At 41.7% G+C, this 21176-nt stretch overlaps 1 protein-coding gene across 1 annotated transcript in view; it reads left to right on the forward strand.

The window, feature by feature from the left end:
• The window catches only part of INO80C (INO80 complex subunit C), a 72014-nt gene extending 70666 nt beyond the window's left edge, over positions 1 to 1348 (forward strand). Inside the window, exon 4 of the mRNA XM_088445662.1 lies at positions 652 to 1348. Within this exon, the coding sequence (XP_088301788.1) occupies positions 652 to 783 (132 nt within the window). The 3' untranslated portion in view covers positions 784 to 1348. The remainder of the gene's footprint in view (positions 1 to 651) is intronic.
• Positions 1349 to 21176: the final 19828 nt, after the last annotated feature.

The raw sequence follows: 21176 nt of genomic DNA on the forward strand, positions 1-21176 counted from the left end.
AACATACCACCTACCTAAACATTGTTGCAGACCAAGTACACCTCTTCATGGCAATTGTGTTCCCTGATGGCCTCTTTGAGCAGGACAATGCAATCTGCCAGACTGCAAAAATTGTTCAGAAATGGTTTGAGGAATATAACAAAAAATTGCAAGGTGTTGACTTGGCCTCCAAATTCTCCACATCTCAATCTGACCGAGCATCTGTGGCATGCGCTGAAAAAACCATGAGGACCCAAGAGCACAACTTAAATGATCTGCTACTAATGTTTTGGTGCCAGATACAATAGGACATCTTTGAGGTCTTATGGAGTCCATGCCTTAAAGGGTCAGAGCTGTTTTTGCGTCACAATACACAATATTAGTTAGTTGGTTTTTATGTTATGGCTGTTGGGTGTATAGTTACATTGTGAAAATGTCATAACTTGTAATATGACATAAATAATATATACATGCTCTACATATGCTTTCTTTTTACAAGTATAGACTTTTAATTTTTGGCTGTTTAAAACTACTGGTCAAAGCCACCAATGATTGTTGGCTTTGATTAAAACTCATGTTGACTATTGCTGGACCATGAGAAAGCCGTTTATAGAAGACATATTAAATGTTTTGTTTGCCTTTTCACTAATGGTTTCTTTTTGTGTTTCCTAGGCCAATTATACTGACCCTCAAACCAAGCTGCGATTCAGCACAGTAGAGGAATTCAGTTACATCAGGATGCTTCCCACAGATGTTATTACTGGATATTTGGCTCTAAGAAAAGCAACCAGCATTGTATCATAACAATTTCATTAAAGCGTACAATCCCAAAAACTTCATAATTCTTCATAACATTATGTAATTTGTTAGTAACAAAAAAAGTATCATGCTAAATGTATTATTTGTATTACTTTGTTTAGTCAACATTCCTGCTTATTGTAAATATGCTAGATTAACTGGTTAAGTTCACATTGAAAAATACTGAAAGCTTCAGGTTTTCTCACTATCTACTGTATAATAGCGAAAATTTGTCCTTCTGTCTTTCTTATACAAATCCACAGTTTACAAGCCAAGATCGTGAAATTTTACATACAAGTGTATTAAAACATGGCCGAGACAGCTAAAAAAATTTTCAATCGAAATTAATTACTGTTAATGTTTAATTAATTAATAAAAACAATTTTTGCTGGATGCTCATTGTGGGGCCTTGCACTCAGTACTGCTGTCTGCTGCTTCCAGTGGTGATATTTAAGAACTTTCTTATCTCTACTACAGTGTATAAAAGCAAAAATTTGTCCACAGTTTACAAGTCACGATCGTGAAATTTTACATATGAGCGTATTATACACGGCTGAGGCAACTAAAAAATTTTGAAATAAAAATGAATTGCTGTTAATTTTTAATTAATGAAAAACCACAATTTTTGCATAGCATTCGCCCTCTACAGGTCAGGTACGGAATTAGAAAAGGATTTAGCTCATCTACTATTTTTTCTTTTCTATCTTCTCTACTATATAAAAGCAAAAATTTGTCCTTTTGTATTTCTATACAAATCCACAGTTTACAAGCGAAGATCTTGACATTTTACATATGAGCATATTCAAACACGGCGAGGTAAACTAAAAATTTTTTAAATGGAAATAAATTACTGTTCATTTTTAATTCATTAAAAACCACAGCTTTTGCTGGACGCTCATTGTGGGATCTCACGGCATATGGGTAGGGCCTCTGAGCGAGCGTTTTTGTTGTCATGATTTGTCATGATCTTAATGTTTATTATCGAAGAGCGCTTTAGCAGAGTTTCCCAGCATTCTCAGCTGTCTGACTATACCAAATTACGCAACAACATTGACTTCTTTCTTTGAGCTGTGTCAAAATGATGACTTTGCAAGGACACTGCTGTACTGTGACCTTCCAAAATATTACACATGTAATGCTTCTCCAAAAGTTTTTATGCGCAGAAAACAGGGAGTCACTGTAGATGGTCATCCTGGTATCAGAGCAACAGAAGCTCTTGCCCGTGTTTACACTTTTACATCCTACAAATTTTGAATGCTTCTATCTCCAAAGTTTGCTTTACACCGTTACAGGTCCTACTTCCTTCGAAGACCTTAGGATTGTTGATGGGGAAGTTTGTCACAGTTTTTGTGGAGAGGTTTGTTGGAGGATGATGTGTAATAAACATTCTTAAAATCCCGGGCAACGCCAGGTACTCCAGCTAGTACCTCATAAGTGTGTGTATGAGAAATTCTTAGTAGAACTAATTCTTGGGCAGGATTACGTGCTAATAAATAAATCAAATAAATAGAGATGTATAGATTCAATTACTCGCATTACAGATGGCAGATTCTGTTTGCAGCTCCATAGACAGCAAGCAGCATCTGCCTTCTGCAGCAATCGTGTATAAGCAGTCAGAAAATGTTCCAGCTCCTAATATATTCTGCCTCGTAAGTATCTTGAGTGCTATCCTGATCTGTCTAGGCAAAGACAGCCATGACTGCATCTCAGGGCCCAAAAGCAGTTTGCAAATGTCCTTGTAATAATGCACTCCTAGACACCATGGGCTCGATCCAATTAGGGACGAAGGGGGCAAATTGCCATTGCAAAAGCACAGCAATTCTCCCCTCATCACTGCCAAACCTCACCCCGGACCTGCATATTTTTGTGTGCGAGGTCAGAGTAAGTGTGCCATATAGCCTCACTTGCTTGCGGGTTCGAGTAATTCACACCTAATTGGATCAAGTCCCATAAATCTAAAACTATGAACTTTAATTTAAAGTCATTGCTCTGTTCATAGTCCACCATTATAATAGTAATGTTCCATTAAGAGCATTTCTCATGTTTGCCCATCTCTTTCTTTATAAACTTATTCTCCAAATTTGGTATGAACTTATTGTGATATACAGCAATATCAGATTACTTTCTGAGTTCAGGAACCCTCATTCCCATGCATGGCTGTTTTTTTGTTTATGGGAGTTCATCTATCAGCGATGAGCAAACGTGCAGCAAAAGAGTTTTTTCATACAGATTGGGGAAGGGGAGTTCTCAAACAGCATGGTCCACCATGTGATACATATTCCACCAATAATTTTCGCTCCTCTCTACTCATCTGTCTGTTTCAAGATGGAGAAATCAAGATCCAGAGGCATATACAACTTTAGTTCCAGGATCACGTTTTTTCAGAAATCCAGTACGAACCAGGGACAGTAGTATATATCTGTCATGAATGTTACAAAGCATTTTACGCCCCTGGGCAGCTGCAATCATGGTTATAGCTTGAAACATTTTAAAATAAATGAAAGATTAAGGGCCATGTACAGTAACTTTAACCATGTTACTGGCATGGTCACATGGAATGTGACCACATCTAGCTGGGCTTTTGTTAACTGTGCCATCCTGCTTAGCGCCCCAGCTATAAATAGGAAGTCTGAGCCTGATTCAGACCTGGTCGCAAGCGCTGAGCGCTCGCAACCGGGTCGATGGTGGCCCAGAGCGCATGTGCACGACGGAGCCGGCTCCGTCTTGCACATGCACGAAACCCGGATAGCGACGGGCAGTTGAGTGACAGCACGCCCCCTTTGGTGCAAAGAAGGGTACTTGGTTCCCCCAATATCCTCTCCCACCCACCACCCCCATCCAAGCATGCTCAAAGCGCTTTGCTGGCCCATTGTGACACATTGCACTAGGGGGACCTATTTACACTGGGGTGGTGGGTATTATGTCACTGGGAGTCTGTTACCACTATGGTGGTGGGGTATAACACTACTGAGAATCTATTGCCACTGGAGGATGTGTGCTAATTTTGCTATGAGGGCCAGTAGATATGCTGGGTGCGAAATGCCTTGGCATTTTAATTTCAATAAAATATTTAAAAACATTTTCAAAAATGTGTTTTAACTTCATTATTTTTTTTTTAAATAAATTTTGAGGGTATTTTGGTAAAAAAAAAATTTTTTCAAAAATGTTTCTCTTATCATACCTAAAACTTAGATAATCTGCAATTGTTTCTACATTCGTGAACACATCTGGTTAAAAATAATCTCTTAGACCACTCCATAACAGGTACAATATATGATCAGGTATCACCACATACTTTCAGAAATTCCTTTAACTCATTAAGATCTGGCTCTTAAGCACTGTTTCCATACTACCATATTTTGAGCTTTTTCCACCTCGATTGAAGCAGAGCACTCATTTTCTTTTGCCCTACTAAGTAGTTTCAACTTGTTCTCTGCATACAAATGGTACAGAGGGCCTGATTCATTACAGATCACAACTGCAACAATGTACGCAGTTGCCCGATTGCTGTGTACTGCGTATGCATCGCAGTGTGGGTGTGCGCGCAAAGGCTACGCTGCGATCGCACTGTGATAAGCCATTGCAGAGTGAGCGACAGGTAGTCAGCGTGGGTTCCGGACTGTAGATAGACAGCAATTGGATAGACACCAGATGTTAGATAGTCAATAGATCGACAGGGACAAAAGTTGACATGGAAGAAGGTGAACAAGGTCAAAGGTTGACAAATGATTTTTTTTTTTTTTAGGATTAGACACTAACTGGAGGGTTAGGCACTAGAGTGGATGGATAGGGTCAGACACCTACCCTGACGGTTAGGGCTAGGCACCAAGGGGAGGGTTAGGTACTAGAAAGGACGGTTAGGCACCAGGAGGGAGGGGTAGGGTTAGGCACCAAGGGGAGAGTTAGAGTGAAGAATAGGGCTATGTGTCGATCATTTTTACTGCGACCTTTTTTGTGTCTACCTTTGACCTTGGCGACCATTTGTACCCGTCGACCTTACATGTCGACTTTTTGTCGCTGACGACTTATTGTCTGTCTAACATCTGGTGTCTACCTAGACATTGTCTCTTATACCACACCCAGTCAGCGTTTGGGAGTGGTGACGGCGGAGTGATTGGAGAAACGCAGGTGTGCCTGTCCTTCTGAATGCCTTAAGAAAGGTTAGCAATTTCTGAGTAAGGTCTGACCTGCTGTAATTGCGTGAGGCTCTGATGTTACTTGATGGTACCGATGTTTTCGCTGGATTGCAAGTTATTACCGATGTGTTATAGGGGAATTGGGCATCTTTATATCGGTCTGCGACGGCATTGCGATTGCAGGCAGTGTACGATAAAAATTACAAATCTATGAAAAAAGTACAGGATACAGCAAGATACCAGGAAATAATTGTGTCAATAGTGCTTCTGAAAATCCATTAAATATTTACAATTCATCATTTTTTTTTTAATCTCTGTTATGTTCAGCTTGGTTACATATCCTTTCCTGTAAGGGGACACACTTCATCTTTACTGGACAACATAATGCCCATTACCAATGGGGTCACAGTTCTAGTAGCAGGCACTTTAATAATGGTTTGTTTGTTTTTTAAATTGTAGTGTGTTTGTAGTACCATTGCTAACCTTTTCACACTAGATCTAAAATTTTTTGCTAATCCTTACTCCAAAAATGGGAATAAGGCTGCAAAATACCTGTTTTTTAAGTGTCTCCCCCTTAATCTTATCTTTTGGAAGAGAATTAACAAGCCTAATTGCAAGAAGTATATATCTGAAGTAACAACTTTTTTGACCAGTTTATTGGTGACTCCAGGGGAGCTAGGTCTTCAAATAAAATTGGATCCCAGATAAGTGTTTTTTCCTTGTTATGATTTCTGTTCTACTGTATATAATAAACTTAACTATTTTGTTTGGACCCTACATAGAACTTAAGGTGCCCATCCACTAGCAGACATGAAAACGACTGCACGATTATGACATTGTAAGCGTGCAGTCATTTGTCAGTCTGATGAGCCAACACTGAGTGTTCAGTCGTTCAGTGCAGGCTCATCAATCATCTGGAAACTTGCTGAACCATTGTCAGATTGTCCAGCATGTTTGCACGATGATAGATGTCTAAACGACCAGGGGGCACGCTCATCGCTGGTCGTTTAAGACATTTTTGCAAATGATTTTTGAACGATATCGTTATCGTTCAATCGCTCACATAAATCGTCTAGGATGGGCACCTTTATATTGCCTGTACTTCCCACTGCAGGAGTTGCATTTGTCGAAGCTGGATAATTGGCTGAGACAAGATCAGTTAAAAATTGGAATGCAGCTACGCCATCTTGGAAATGAGATTGCAAGACGCCATTTTGTGAATGGCCGCCTAAGCGCCATTTTAGATAAACTCACACTTTAGTACATGTGGTGATATTACTATTAGCATCATGCGATTGCATCTTTCACCATTTCTCATACACACATTAATACGCACAATTGCGCTGTTAACTAGTCGCATATTAGTGAATGCATAAGATCCTGTATGAAAACGCTGAATATTAGCTCCATGCACATGCATCTGCCCCAAGTTAACTAGCGACTTAAAATCAAACCCCACATACTCACACATTACATATTCACATACAAGGTTCCATAAGTTTTAAGGTATAAGATTCGAGTATGCACATTTATTATCATTGCTAGGTTATTTCGTAACTAAGGTTTTATACGTGTAAGTAAGCCATGTTTGGTATTGTACTGATGCGTATTCTCTCAACAGTATTCCGGTAATATCGATGGAGAGATCGCAGCATGCATTCTCAACTTATGGACCGCAGAGACTTCAAGCAACAAAATTGACATTATTTGAGCAACTGTTAGGATTTGCATGAGGTGGGAAACCAGAGACCAACAGTTGTTAGAGGCTGGATTGTGTCTATTTGAACCAACCTGATAAATGCCTCGTAACATATGCCCTCTCCTTTAGGACCAATGGTATTAGCAACAAACTTTTCTATTGTGTTGTTTATTCCTGGGGGGTATAAATATGTGTGCTCTGAAGCTGGGTTCCTAGTCTTCGTTCTGAATGCTGATTGACGAGGGGTTTCTTGCTGATGCCTACATCTGGACCAGAGAGCGCTGCGTATGTATAATTGTACTTGGGTCTGTATAATCTCTTTGCGCTAAGATTATATGAGGATCATAGCGTGTAACTGACTGTACTTTTACTTGAATAATACTTTGTGCTTTGGAACCACACGTTCCAAGTCTGGAGTCTTTATTTACTGTATGACTGCGTACGCAAATTAGCGTCATCCTTAGAGGTTTGTAGGCAGGATATTAGAAGGTATAGGCAGGGGTATATAGAGGTTCAAAGGCAGTATCGTTAGTTGGGGGCTCGTAGTGAAGTCACCCGCTCACATGGCACTTACGGTTATCGATTTCTCACCAAAGGGTGGAGTGGCCACATGCAGGGTTTACCTGCAACCGCTCTGTGCTGAGAGATCGCTACCCATTTTCGTGTCAGCCAGGGATGCTGACTAGAATCCAGGGACAAGAGGAAAAAGTTTATTTTCCTTTGTTTATAGAACCTAACATTTAAAGGGGTGCCGCAGTATTGAACACACGGCTGAGTCACAGTTTTGCGCACAGTAAAGACGCACTTTTGTGTACGCAGCTAAAGGTTGTCATACGGTTGTGTGGTAGTCACATTGTTGTGTATGCGACTGGTCGCACAATAGCGTATACGTACTTCCGGTCGTGCTGCCACGTATTTAAACAAAGCCGTTGAGGTTTACATTCTTTTCAATTGTTGTCAATATCTGGGTTAACGTGTATTTTTCTGCGCAGAAAAAAAGTGTAACAGTGAGTATTTGTTGGTAGGGGTCACTTGTTCCCTAAAATTAGGGGTACCGTATGACCTTTAAGGGCTAAGTGCTTGCCGCTCGGTAAGCAGCTTACCGTTCTATACACAGCAGCAGGTGTACATGTTGTCTTTGTTGTAGAGAGGTGCGTGGAAGTAGCCAACTTAAACTTCCATAGGTGTGGAAATTGCCTTCTTAAATCTTATCCGGGTATGTGGAGTAGCTTTCTTCAAATCTTCACAGGTGTGTGGGCGCTGCCGTTTAAATCGTCCACAGGTAAGTGAAAGTATCTTGTCTATCTTTCACCAGTTTAAATCTTTATTGAAAAACATAGGAGTTGTCTCAGAATGGAAGCCATGCAAACAATAGAGATGTTAGACAATCATGTGCTGCTAATGGAAGCGCCGTTTGCATCGGCCCGTCGTATTATGCATACTAAGTACGGTACTTATGCAATAAGGTATTGTGATGTATGGTTTAAAATGACGATGAAGAGAGTTAGACCGTTTCCCAGAATTGGTAGTTTTGATAAAGATGTATTAGATAATGTCCAGGATCACATCAGCTCCCGAGAGAAAAAGGTCAAATATTATGAATGTTTAAAGTTGTGGCAGCATGAAGGGGATGCGTGGCTTAAAAATGCAAACTAGCGTTGTGAGCGCATTGCTAGAGAATACATGCACAACGCTGAATTGCAATGCCGGCAAGCCGCAAAATGGCGTGCACATGTGGCAAGGTAGCGTTGCGGAAGGTATTGCCAGCAGTTCACGTGCACCACCCCCACCTTATGTGGATGGAGGTGCAAGTACAGTTATCAAAAATACCCATAAAAATGTAACAAGCAATTTGTACCCTCTCTTAAGCAACTATAAAGAAAATGTTCATGATGTGGATGATGAGCCTATTGTAATGTCTGCCATTTCCCATGCTGTACAAATGATAGATGCTACGCCACGACAATCACGAGTGGTGCCGCCATCTCCATCGATAACAGCAAGGGAAGTGCTAACACCATCTGCACCCGTAGAGGAAGTTGTACCATACATAGCAGCAACAGAATAAACCCACAGCCAGGTAACAAGGTCAAAGGTAGCAGTGCTACCAGTCTGCATCCCATTCGGACAATAACTGTTCCGAATGGAAATGCAGATGCGAACGGTGTAGTGCCCACGAGGGTGGTGATGATGCATTGTCCTCGGACAAGAGCAGAACTAAATTCCATCAAAAATGATTTCCCCGATCCCAAAAAGGAACTAGCCAAATGTCAGAGATTTTTGAGGAATTTGGGTAGTTTTCATGAGCCAACTAATAAAGATTGGCGTGTGGTGTTAAGGGCCTGTCTACCACGCAATACCGACGTGACAAAATTTATCACGGATTGTGTATTGGATGGTGACATTCCCTTAACAGACCAAGTAAACCAAGGTAACATTTCCCGCATTGTAACTCAATTGGGTATATATTTTCCGGTAGTAGTTAACTGGAACAAAATTTTCACCATAAAGCAAAAGGAGAGTGAATCTGCAGAAGATTATTGCGACCGGGCTCTGCTAGCTATCACCCAGTACACTGGGATAGAAGATATTAAAGATAGCACTCACCACAGGGGAGTTATAGTCATGGTACTCATGGATGGTCTTAAGGAAAACTTAAAGACTCGGTTTCAGACCTCACAACCTGGCTGGAGGGGAGTCACAATAGATACACTCATAGAATCTACCATAGAACATGATGAGAACATCTCAAAGAAGAGAGAGACCCAGAGTGAAAAACTAATGGCTGTCAGTATTCAAGCTCTGGAAGGAATGACGGTAACATCACAGCTAACAGACACACTTGCATCTACACACACACCTACACCTGAACAGTTATATGCCCTCACTAATACCACGCAACAGCAAACACAGCTCTATTCTACTAACCCTACACAACCACAGGTCCCACACTACTCACAAACTTCATATCCCCCACAATACTCTTATCCTCCATATCTCTGCCCATATCCACCACCTTTTCCCCCTGCTCAAACCTCACAACAACCCGTGTCTTCATCCGATCCATGAATATGTTTTAATTGTAACCAGCCAGGACATTTAAGTAGAACCTGCAGAGTAAAAAGGGTAGGACCCCCAAACCTGAGAGTACCTGGATATCCCCATAAGGGATACGCACAAAGATCAGCAAATATCCAGCAAGCACCAGCTCCAATTGTGGCCGTTAATGCTTTATTGGAGAATGGTAGCCAACGCTAGGGGTCAGGTCATACCTGTAGTCTACAGATAGTCAGGTTAACGGGAAGTACTAAGGAAGAACTGGTCATGATGGTTGATGTAGCTTGTACTGAATATCCTTTTCTTGTAGACACGGGCGACCAGGTCAGTGAGAAAATCTCCCGTTAATTTACAGGTGACCAACGAGACAGTACCAACAATGGGTGTACCCGGTAAAGTGCAACATTATACTTTAACAAAGTCCACAGAGGTTACTATTGGGCCGTTGCATACCAGGCATTCTTTCCTTCTGGCTGCTGCGGCTATTACTAACCTGCTGGGTAGAGACTTGTTATGTAAGATGGGATGTGTTATATATTGCACCCCTGATGGTGATATCCCTGAGAGAGTTGCGCACGAGGTGCGGGATATGTTGGACACTCCCCAAAGTATAATGTATCATTCTACCAGTTTAAATGAAAATCCATCCCAGGTAGATTAAATGTTGTTCCAGATTCCCTTTGGACTACGGATGGACAGGACACTGGATTAATGGCAAACGTAAGCCCTGTAATGGTAAATTTGAAAAGCGGTAGGCAAGCTCCAAAAATTCCCCAGTACCCACTAAAACAGGAGGTAGAATTAGGGGTTTTTCCAATAATTGAACGATTATTGCAACAGGGAATTTTAGTTCGTACAGCTAGTGTAGCCAACAGTCCCATCTTTCCAGTGAAGAAGAGTGGTGGGAGGGGTTATAGGCTGGTAGAGGACCTTAGAGGTGTTAATAAGGTAGTAGAGAGCCAAATCCAGCTGTCATTATGCAGATCCCTCCAAACGCAACCCATTTCACTGTCATTGACCTCTGTTCTGCTTTCTTCTCTGTGCCTCTCCATGCTGACTGTCAGTATCTATTCGCATTTACATACAGAGGTGTGCAATATACATGGACATGGTTGCCCCAAGGTTTCATAGACAGCCCCAGTATCTTCCCAGGCATTGCACGACTGTTTACAATCTTTTCAACCTGCAAATGGATCTGTTCTAATTCAATATGTGGACGATTTAATTCTGTGTTCTGATTTGTTTATGTCATGTTTGAATGATACTAAACTTTTGTTGCTTCATCTCTCGCATACAGGACACAAGGTGGCTAAAGACAAACTACAGCCGTGCCAATCCAGAGTAAAATATTTGGGACACTGCCTAACCCAGGGGTTAAGACATCTCACAAGTGATAGAATCCAGGCCATACAGAACATGACACTGCCACAGAATCAACAGCAAATTCGTACCTTCTTGGGAATGTGTGGATACTGTAGAATGTGGATACCAGGTTTTTCTATTTTGGCCTTGCCTTTGCATGACTTAGTCTCTTCCTCAAAGCCCGATTGTGTCATACACACAGAGGAATCAGCAGGCTTTCCTTAATCTTAAGGATAGTCTGACCAAAGCACCAGCATTGCGAATACCTGATTATGAAAAACCTTTTGATTTGTATTGTACGGAAGCTGATGGTTGTGCTCCAGGTGTCCTTACACAAAAACATGGTGATGCCAGTAGGCCTGTAGTATACTACAGTGCAGAATTGGACAATGTGGTGAGATAACTCCCCACCAGTTTGAGAAGTTTAGCATCTACCGCTCTATTGGTGAGTAAAAGTGAGGACGTAGTATTGGGTCATAATATGATTGTCTATACTCCCCATGCTGTACCTGCTCTGCTGAACTCTGCTCAAACCAGACATGTCTCTTCGGCTAGGTTTACCAAATGGGAACTAGCTCTAATCGCACCTGCGAACATCACTGTTAAATGTTGCAGCACGCTGAATCCAGCAACGTATTTACCATATGTACAACAAGATGTACAAACGGTGGAAGGAGACAAGTTGCTGGCGGAGGGTGACTTCAGCGGACATAATGATACACACGATTGTATGGAATATCTGAATCAGACTTTTACTGCTAGACCTGACATACATGACACACCTTTAGAGAATGTAGATGTGACTTTTTACATGGATGGGAGTTGTCATAGACAAACAGACACAGGTGAATTATGTACAGGTTATGCTGTTATAAATGACAGACATCATATAAGCACTAACTAGAGCATGTGAACTGGCAGCAGGCAAATCTGCTAACATTTACACTGACTTGAGGTACGCGTTCGGGGTGGTGCACGATTTCGGGGCTCTATGGCGTCTGAGAAATGTTATGACAGCAGCAGGCACACCAGTTGCACATTCCCGACACATAAAACATCTTTTAGAAGCAATCCAACTGCCCAAAGTGGTGGCAGTAATCAAGTGTAAAGCCCATACATGTGAGGATGACCCGGTGTCACTGGGCAACAACAGAGCTGATGAAGCTGCAAAATGGGCAGTAGGGTTAAAAATGTTTTTTCCCACTGAAAAAATTATGTCTTTCCAAACAATTGATATGCTGAAATTAATTGAGATGCAAAATTTGTGTTCAATCCAGGAAAAGTCCATTTGGAAGTCTATGGGATGTGGGAAAGAGTCCTCTGGGCTCTGGAGGGACGGACAAGGTAAGCCAGTAGCCCCCATGGCATATTACCCCAGCCTGGCTGAGGCAGCACATGGTCTGACTCATCTGGGAAAGCAAGGTATGTGCAAGTTGGTGAGAGCATACTGGTGCGCACCAGGTTTTTCTTCACATGCAGAAAAGATAGCAATGTCCTGTCTGACCTGCTTGAGGAAGAACATAGGGAAAGCGATCCCTACCGAACCGTCCCACATTCCACCGACTGATGGACCTTTCCAGGTGATATAAATTGATTTCTCTTAAGTATGTATTAGTGTGCACTGATGTATTTTCTAATTGGGTTGAGGCCTACCCAGCGGCCACTAATACTGCTGCATTTACTGCCAAGAAAATAGTTCAGGAATTTGTATGCAGATACGGTATCCCTAAAATCATCGAGAGTGACAGGGGTACTCATTTCACAGGTGATGTTTTTCAAAATATGTGTAAGCTGATGGGTATTAATAGCCGACTTCACACCCCTTACCGACCGCAAGCCAGTGCCAAGGTAGAGAGGATGAACGGGACTATTAAAAATAAGTTAAGTAAAATCATGGCAGAGACTGGACTAGGTTGGCCAGAAGCATTACCATTGGTCCTGCATAGTATAAGGACCACTCCCAGACCCCCTCTAAATCTGTCTCCCTTTGAAATACTGTTCAGTAGACAACCTCATTTGATTATAAGTCCACAGGAAGACTTGAAAGGTAACAACGAGGTAACTGTAAAGTATCTTATATCAATGAGTAAGCCGTTAAAACAACAGCAGCAGAAACTGAAATTGTTGTCCAATGATATGCCTGAAACGAACTGTCATGATGTTGAACCAGGAGAATATGTTATGATCAGAAATTTCTTGCGTTCAGGTTGTTTGACTGATCGGTGAGAAGGTCCGTACCAGGTGCTGCTGACAAGTACTACATCGTTGAAGGTGACTGAGAGAGATACCTGGGTCCATTCCACTCACTGCAAAAAGGTCAATCAACCGGTGGAGAAACAAGTCGGAGACAAGGCTGATAGCATGGACCTGTCGCTCGCGAACTTGTTCCGGGAGGATTGAAAAGGTTGTAGTGAAATACCTGAACTAAAAGAAATCTGTAGGTCTTGTTGTGGCAATGGACGGGCCTGCTGTGTTCATTTTTATGTTCTCTTTTAGAGTGTTCATCATCCTGGTCGGTTCGGGAATGTCCGGTTTCTGTGAAGGGGGACCGATTGTGGAGAGGGGAGTTGATGGCAGTGCTGATGGAGTGGAGTCAGAAGGAGTGCAATGCCAATCAGGGGAGTGTCTGACCAATCTTAGTACTGTTATTGTTAAGAGAGCTGTTATTCCGGATACTCGGGGACGGTGTGGAGGTTTATCGTCTGAAGATTCCTGTATTTGTGAGCTTTGTGGGTCCCTAGTTGATGAGAATTGTATCCAACGGTGCCAGCCTAAATATAACGCGTACTGGGGTGGGTATCCTTTAGAGGATTATCATAGCATGGTAGGCAAAGTGTTCAATCAAACTGATTGCTGGGTGTGTTCACATGTGCCACATGGACAGCATAATGAAGGGTTGGTGCCATTTCCGCTGAATATCACGGAAATTTTAGAATTACAGAAAGGGAAAACATTGGATGGAAAATTCCTCTCATCCAAACTACCTCATTTCAAACTCTATCAATTCCAAGCAGATAGATCACTTTTGTGTTTAAACATAACCAACCCCAATAAACCGGGAGTTGGGAAGTGACAGGGAATAATCAGACGATGACCTTCTCACAAAGAGCTGATAATGCCACCAAAGAAATTATAATGATGCATACCATTCCTTATGTTCTCCCTGATAATGTATAAATCTAGTGGGAGACATTTTAGGTACCAGTATGCGTTGAGTTAAGTGGCTCTCCCTGAGTTCCGAAGGTTTGTGTTAACTGGGAAGAGTAGTCCCAGAAGTTATGACCCTCACACATGTTGAAATGCTTGGTATACATAAAAACACACCATCACCATACCTTCACACACAATATGAACACAGAGGCAAACAAAATATGATACCTGGTGACGTGCACAAAGCCACTCAGTTAATTAGTGAGACAACTGGCTTTCAAGTTTTAGTCACATTGGATCGCTCGGGGTACATTAAACTTTAGATATATTCAGGAACTTGCTAAATTGATAGATAATTTCACTGAGATGTACGATGACACATTCAGGTATACAGGGAGAGAATTGCAAGCGTACAAGAAAGAACTGGTGCAACACAGGCTAGTGTTAAATTATTTAATTGCTGTTACTGGAGGGTCCCCACCTCCCCTGAGATTCCCAGCTTGGCCTGACTGGCTTGGGGTGAGAATGCTTTGGCCATGGAGACCTGGTAATAGGGTCTCCTGGCTGTGGCATTACACCCCGGTCAGTTTGGGTCCGCTGCTGGTTTTAAATATAGGGGGACCCCTATGCAATTTTTTTCTCCTTATATTTAAAACCAGCACTGGCCCTGCAGCCAGGTGCTGGTTCCTAAATTACGGTGGAACTCTACTCATTTTGTTCCCCTTAATTTTTGGAACCAGGACTGGCTGACCAGTCTGGCGCTGGTTATGGCTTTTATGGGGGGACCCTACATCATTTTAAAAAATATATAAACACTACATTAAGTACACATGCAGAAACATACACAAATCACAATGATCGGTGTATGTTAATGATTACAGAGAGGAGCATTGTGACTCCACTTTATTCTCTAAAACAGCAATAATTAAATCTATAAAGAACATTCAGTACTTAGTCATCATCATTTACAAGAAGATTAATTTATACATTTACTCATTTTCAAGCGCAGGCACATATTTTCTTGTTGCAAATTATAATCGAGGGGTCTGGAATACCCCAAGGTGCTGGCTGCTGATTTACTTCTTAGAGAGTAAGCGCAGGTTCTTCTCATTTAATTAATCATTGTCTAATCCTGATTACCTGCAGCTACTCATAAATGCAACTGCTAGACATAACGCACAATATAGATGCAAGGGCACAGCAGATGTTCCTAGAGCTGGACACCACAACGAATGCACAAATCAAGGGTACTAATTTCTGCGATACCTTCCTACAATTAGAAAAACTAATACAGAAAGAAACAAAAACATGGTGGGATAAGAAGACATTGGAATGGTATCTCACAAATAACACAATACCTAAGGGCTTGAAGATTAAGAAACATCCCACCCATAGTAAAGAGAACATTAACTTCATGACCAAATGGGACAACATATTAAACGATTGCTCCAAACAATTAATAAAATTATTGACACACACACCGAAACACTCAAACAACTAGAAGGAGACTTCTACCCCTTTTCCACCAAAATTCCGGGTCCAACCCGGAGTTGGAACAGGGTTCCTATCCAGCTCAGACCCGGAATTTTGCCGTCAGCGCCACTCACACCAGAGTTGGGTCTGTGTAGACCCGGCTTTTCTGGCGTGTAAGTGGTCGTTTGGAGATGACGTCATCTCCAAGCACCACTGAAGCCGGACCAATCGGCCGGCTAGCAGCGCACTCCAGGTCATCGTGACCCGGAGCGCGCTGTTCTCACAGCAGGGTTTCACGGGCTATGCCAATGTTAAACCCTGCTATTTACCTGGGATGGATAAATAGCAGGGTCACTCGACCCGGCGATCCAACCCTCTCCCCTTTTACACTAGTGAGCTGCCCGGGTTAACCCTTCAATAACCCAGGTTTTAGCTCCGGTGTAAAAGGGGTATTAGACTCACTGAATAACCAATTAGACGAATACAAAAAAGATGATGAATACCTACAATTAGAAGCTATTGCACTTACCAAACTTGCAAGAAATGAAAGCTCAATAGTTCCCACCAAACAGAGACAGACTAGGTAAAACCTAAAACAACGATAAAAACAAGATCAAAACATTTAAAACATTTGATTCACCACACCAGGATCCAAAAAGATCAAAAAAATAAATAAAAAAAACAAGAAGAAAAACCCTTGACCAATACAGACAAAGGCAGAAATAGAACACCAATCTACAAAAAAACTCAACACTCAACAGGATGATACGACACTAAACACCAGCATCAACTCAACCTTTTTTACCTATAGTATAGAAGAGGACACTGATTACGAACAACTAGCCAGACTTTCAGTAGACGCAGGCCTACAAACATTCACAGATATTTCTTTAACACTCCCCCCCACCAACTCCTCCAAATTAATTAGAGAGGACCCACAACCAGAATGGGGTTCAGTTTTTTTAGATATGGGTGCAGGCCTGTTAGCCTGCCAAATGACACACACCCCACAAAAAAGAAAACTGGAAACCACAGAAGGGGATGTACTGGAGGAAAACACCCCCATAATAAATAAAGCTAACAAAACACAGACACAACACGAAAAAATGGGATCTTCAACCTGAGCACCAACGCATTGAATGAAACCCATGTAATGGTACTCAGCATAGGCCTAAAATTTGCCCCCCATAAAAGCATTAACAAATTTGAAACGTACCTTGATCTTAATAAATTTATTAGGAAATTCACATTACAAAAATACTATAAAAATGAGAGTAGAGTGGACTACAGACCCATAGAGGATTCACTCGGATTTAAACAATCTAATCTCAAACCGCCCTCCAAGTTCTATCCACAACACCTACGAGGCCCATTCATCGATACATTCCAATCCCTAGTCACCAAGGATTTAGACAATCTGAAAACAGATAAAAACCACAAAGTCAACCTAACTAGAACAGAAAGGATCGCTCTACATGAGCTAATGGATAATATAAATCTGATAATCAAACCAGCGGACAAGGGAGGGGGGATTGTCCTACTAGACAAATCAGACTACATAGAAGAATGGATTTGGACCCTACGAACCAATATCAGGCAAAATTACAACATCTAGAGGCAGGCCAAGACTGAGGCATTCTAAACAAAGCAGAATACCAATTCCTGATTAACAAACATCCCATGGTACCAGTTTTTTACTCTATTACTCTACACAGATATACAGATAGACCAAATCAACTTCATACTAGAGGGAGTGAAATTCATACTACAACACAATTATGTTTGGTTTAACAACAAGTTTTACAAACAGACTACAGATACAGCCATAGGGACTAGATTTGCATCGAGCTACGCTAACCTTTTCATGAGTTAATGTTAAGATAGTACCATTTGGTCAGTTAGCGAGTTCGGCACAAGTCTAGTCCTCTGGCGATGTTATATCAATGACATCCTGTTTATTTGGAAAGGTGACGAATTGTCCCTAAAAACTTTCTTAAATCACATCAACCAGAATGACAGGAACCTGACATTCACCACTGATTATAGCCAAGAACAAGTCAACTTTTTGGATCTCACCATTTTCATAAAAAAAAATCAAATACTAACCAAAACCTTCCAAAAAAGTGTTGACGTAAATAGTTATATTTTATCAACCAGTGGTCACCACCCCAATTAGTTTGGGAGTGTCCCCATGGGGCAATTCCAAAGAGTAAGACGTAATTGCCACGAATACAGGACTACATAGAACAAGGGAAGGAGATGAAAAAAACAATTTATATCCAAACAATATGACTCCACAACAATAGAGACGACATATGACAAAGCCTTAAATACCGACAGGAACACATTAATTAAACACAGACCAAAACAACAAACCACAAACGATAATTTTAAAACATGCATGGTAACACAATACAGCCGTGACTCAACGTCCCTCCAGAAGATCATGAGAAAACACTGCACATTCTCCTCTAGGATGAGAAACTTTCGGATATTCTTCCTGACAAACCGCACATAATCTTTAGAAAAGCCCCAGATCTCAACTCAAAACTCAATAAAAACCATATCCCACCAACCAGCTTAATACAGAAAACACTTACCAACAATAATCCTGGGGGATTCTTCTTTTGTGGGTGATGCTCATATTGCCACTCCTGCAACAACACTACCAAACGCATCAAAACCTTTATATCTAACCAAACCAAATCAGAATACAAAATCAAGGAACATATCACGTGTGACAGTATAGGTCTCCTATACATAGCTGAATGTCCTTGCGGTCTACAATACATGGGAAAGACTAAGAGGAAACTATGCACAAGAACTTCAGAACACGTGAGAAATATCAAGAAAGGCCTAGTCACCCACAGCCTATCAAATCACTTCAAAAATTCACATAACAATGATCCCGGGGGATTACAAATAATAAGCATACAACTGATTCACAAAAACTGGAGGGTGGTAATTTTGAAAAACAACTGGACAAAGAAGAGCTCAAGTGGATATTTACACTTAAGACACAAACACCAAAGGGACTTTATATTGACAACGAGGTTAAATCTATTATCAACTACTGAACCTCTCACTACACTGATAGGTTCTCTATGTAATTGAATGCATTCCCTAACCCCTCTTGTCTATAGGAACCTTTTGTCCCCCTCCCTCTTTTGCCTTCCTGTTTTTTAATGTCAACAAACATTGAATTTCCTTGGCAATACAGACATACAAATAAGTCAGTCATTCAACCAATTAACTGTGTATAATGCCGTATAAATTCAGTACCATGATAACGTATTGATACATTGGTATACCTTCTGCATTCATTGTTATCTCACAGACACAATGGTTGCTAATATCCAGCTACAAACTTCTATCATGATTCACATATATATACAAACAGTAGATTATGATGTTGCTAACATTCAGTTATAACATAAAGTATGATTTATTTATATATAAACAGCCAACGATGACACCGTATTGCATTTAAATCACCAAAATACTGACGCCGTATTGCATTTAAATCACCAAAATAAAGTATGATAGATAAGTGTATTTTTGCAATTTTAGTAATATTGCATTCTCCTCATCAAGTTACTGCTAACACAGTGTTTGAAAAAGAAGTTTCATTAACTAATTTAGAAACAATCACCCACACCTGTTTGAAGCTTCTCATGGGCAAACTAGCTCATTTTTGATTGCCTTCCCCATTCAGGCTGCTGTAACACAGGATCCAATAACACATCTTGTCTCTAAAACGGACAGCAGCCAATCAGTGTTCATGTAACACATATGATGTTGTGTTTCCATAACAACAAGCACCACATGTCATTAACCATGTAAGTGGGTCTCCCCTATTTCTCCTTCATCCACTAGGGGACACTGGAGCCTCAGTACAATGGGGTATAGAAGTGGGTTAACCGGGAGCTGGCACCTTTAATAAAAAAACTTGAATGGTGGCTAGCTCCTCCCCCTCTATTACCCCCCCAGGTCAGTCTAAAAATTGTGCCCTGGGAGCTGGACCTATGCTCCTTAAGGCACACTGAAAAAGAATATATTTGAGCTTCAAGCAATAGAGAATACAGATGGGCAGCCCACTGCCCCTGCCTGTCTGCATTGCTGGAGCTGCCAGGGAGACCTCACTGCTGAGGTCTCTAGCTACAGAGACCTCAGTCTCTGGGGAGCCCAAGACGCACTGTATGCGGTGCATGTCATGGGCTTCCCCCCGCAAAAACCCCGCCATCGGCAGCATAAGATCAGTGCATCCTCGCTCCCTGACTAGCGGGAGAGCCAGGACTTAAAAGGCAAGTAAAACAAGCAGCAGCCGCTAGCGCTGTGAAGGCACCATAGCGGAGGGGGCGGAGCTTAAGTCAGACTTCTGCCCCTGCCTCCCAGCAACCCCAGCGCTTCTGCAAGGATGCTGGGGAACCATTTTAGAAGAAGGGCTGCTTGTGGACTGCACTCAGAAGGCTAAATAAGGCAAAGTAGGGGGTGTTTTATTTCAGAGTATTATAGCTCTATTATTTAGAGCTCTATAGGATGCATAGCATATCTCCCTCTCTGCCCCCCCCTTCTACTGTGTGGTCTCTATATCTGTCCTTTCACCTACTGGTGTGTGTGACAGAGTGATGCAGCATGGCTTCCAAGGGATCTAAAGCTGCAAAAAAAGCCTTGTCATGCAAGAAATGTGTAGAGAAGTTCACACAAGACCAATCTAACTCTTCTCTGCTCTGTGACAAGTGTGTGTCTCAGCCGCAGGCTGCTGACACACCATCCCAACCATTATGGTCTGATCAGATAAAATCTGTCAAGACTGTCTGATGAGCTTGTAGCAGCTCGCAGAGACAGGGAGGTGATCAGGCAGAGATCACCTGAACCAGATTGGGCACGTTCTTTAGCCAGATCTGTGGAGGGACTTACTAAAGTTATGTCCCAGGTCCCCCTGCTGCTTCGTCATATAATGTTCCTAATAAGAGACTTATCCAGAATCCCTTACATTGGGATGATTTGGATGACGAGGAGGCGCAGGAGCCTGAAGAGGGCGAGGTTCAAAAGGAGGTTCAGTTTTCTGATAAGTCAGAACCTATTTCTCAGGGCATAGATGCATTAATTACTGCAGTACACCAGGCCTTGCATATAGAAGACTCAGAGGTGACTTCTAAACCGTCTATATTTGGTAAGAGATTTAGACAGGCTGTCACTTTCCCAGCTTCTGAGGAGTTGGATGATATTGTAACCTCAGTGTGGAAACACCCTGATAAGAGGTTTCAGATCTCTAAGAAACTTTTATCCTATTATCCATTTCCACCAGATAGTAGGAAATTATGTGAAACTCAGCCAGCAGTAGATCCCTCAGTATCCCGTCTTTCTAAAAAGACAGTGCTTCCTGTACCTGGGGCTGTTTCCTTAAAGGAGTCCTCAGACAGAAAGCTGGAAAACATGCTAAAATCCATATATACAGTGGCAGGAGTATCACTGCATCCAGCACTGGTTAGCTGTTGGGTAAATAAGGCTGTCGAAGT

The sequence above is a fragment of the Taudactylus pleione genome, unplaced genomic scaffold (genome assembly GCF_031769625.1).
Source record: "Taudactylus pleione unplaced genomic scaffold, aTauple2 ptg000386l, whole genome shotgun sequence".
Classification (NCBI taxonomy): domain Eukaryota; kingdom Metazoa; phylum Chordata; class Amphibia; order Anura; family Myobatrachidae; genus Taudactylus; species Taudactylus pleione.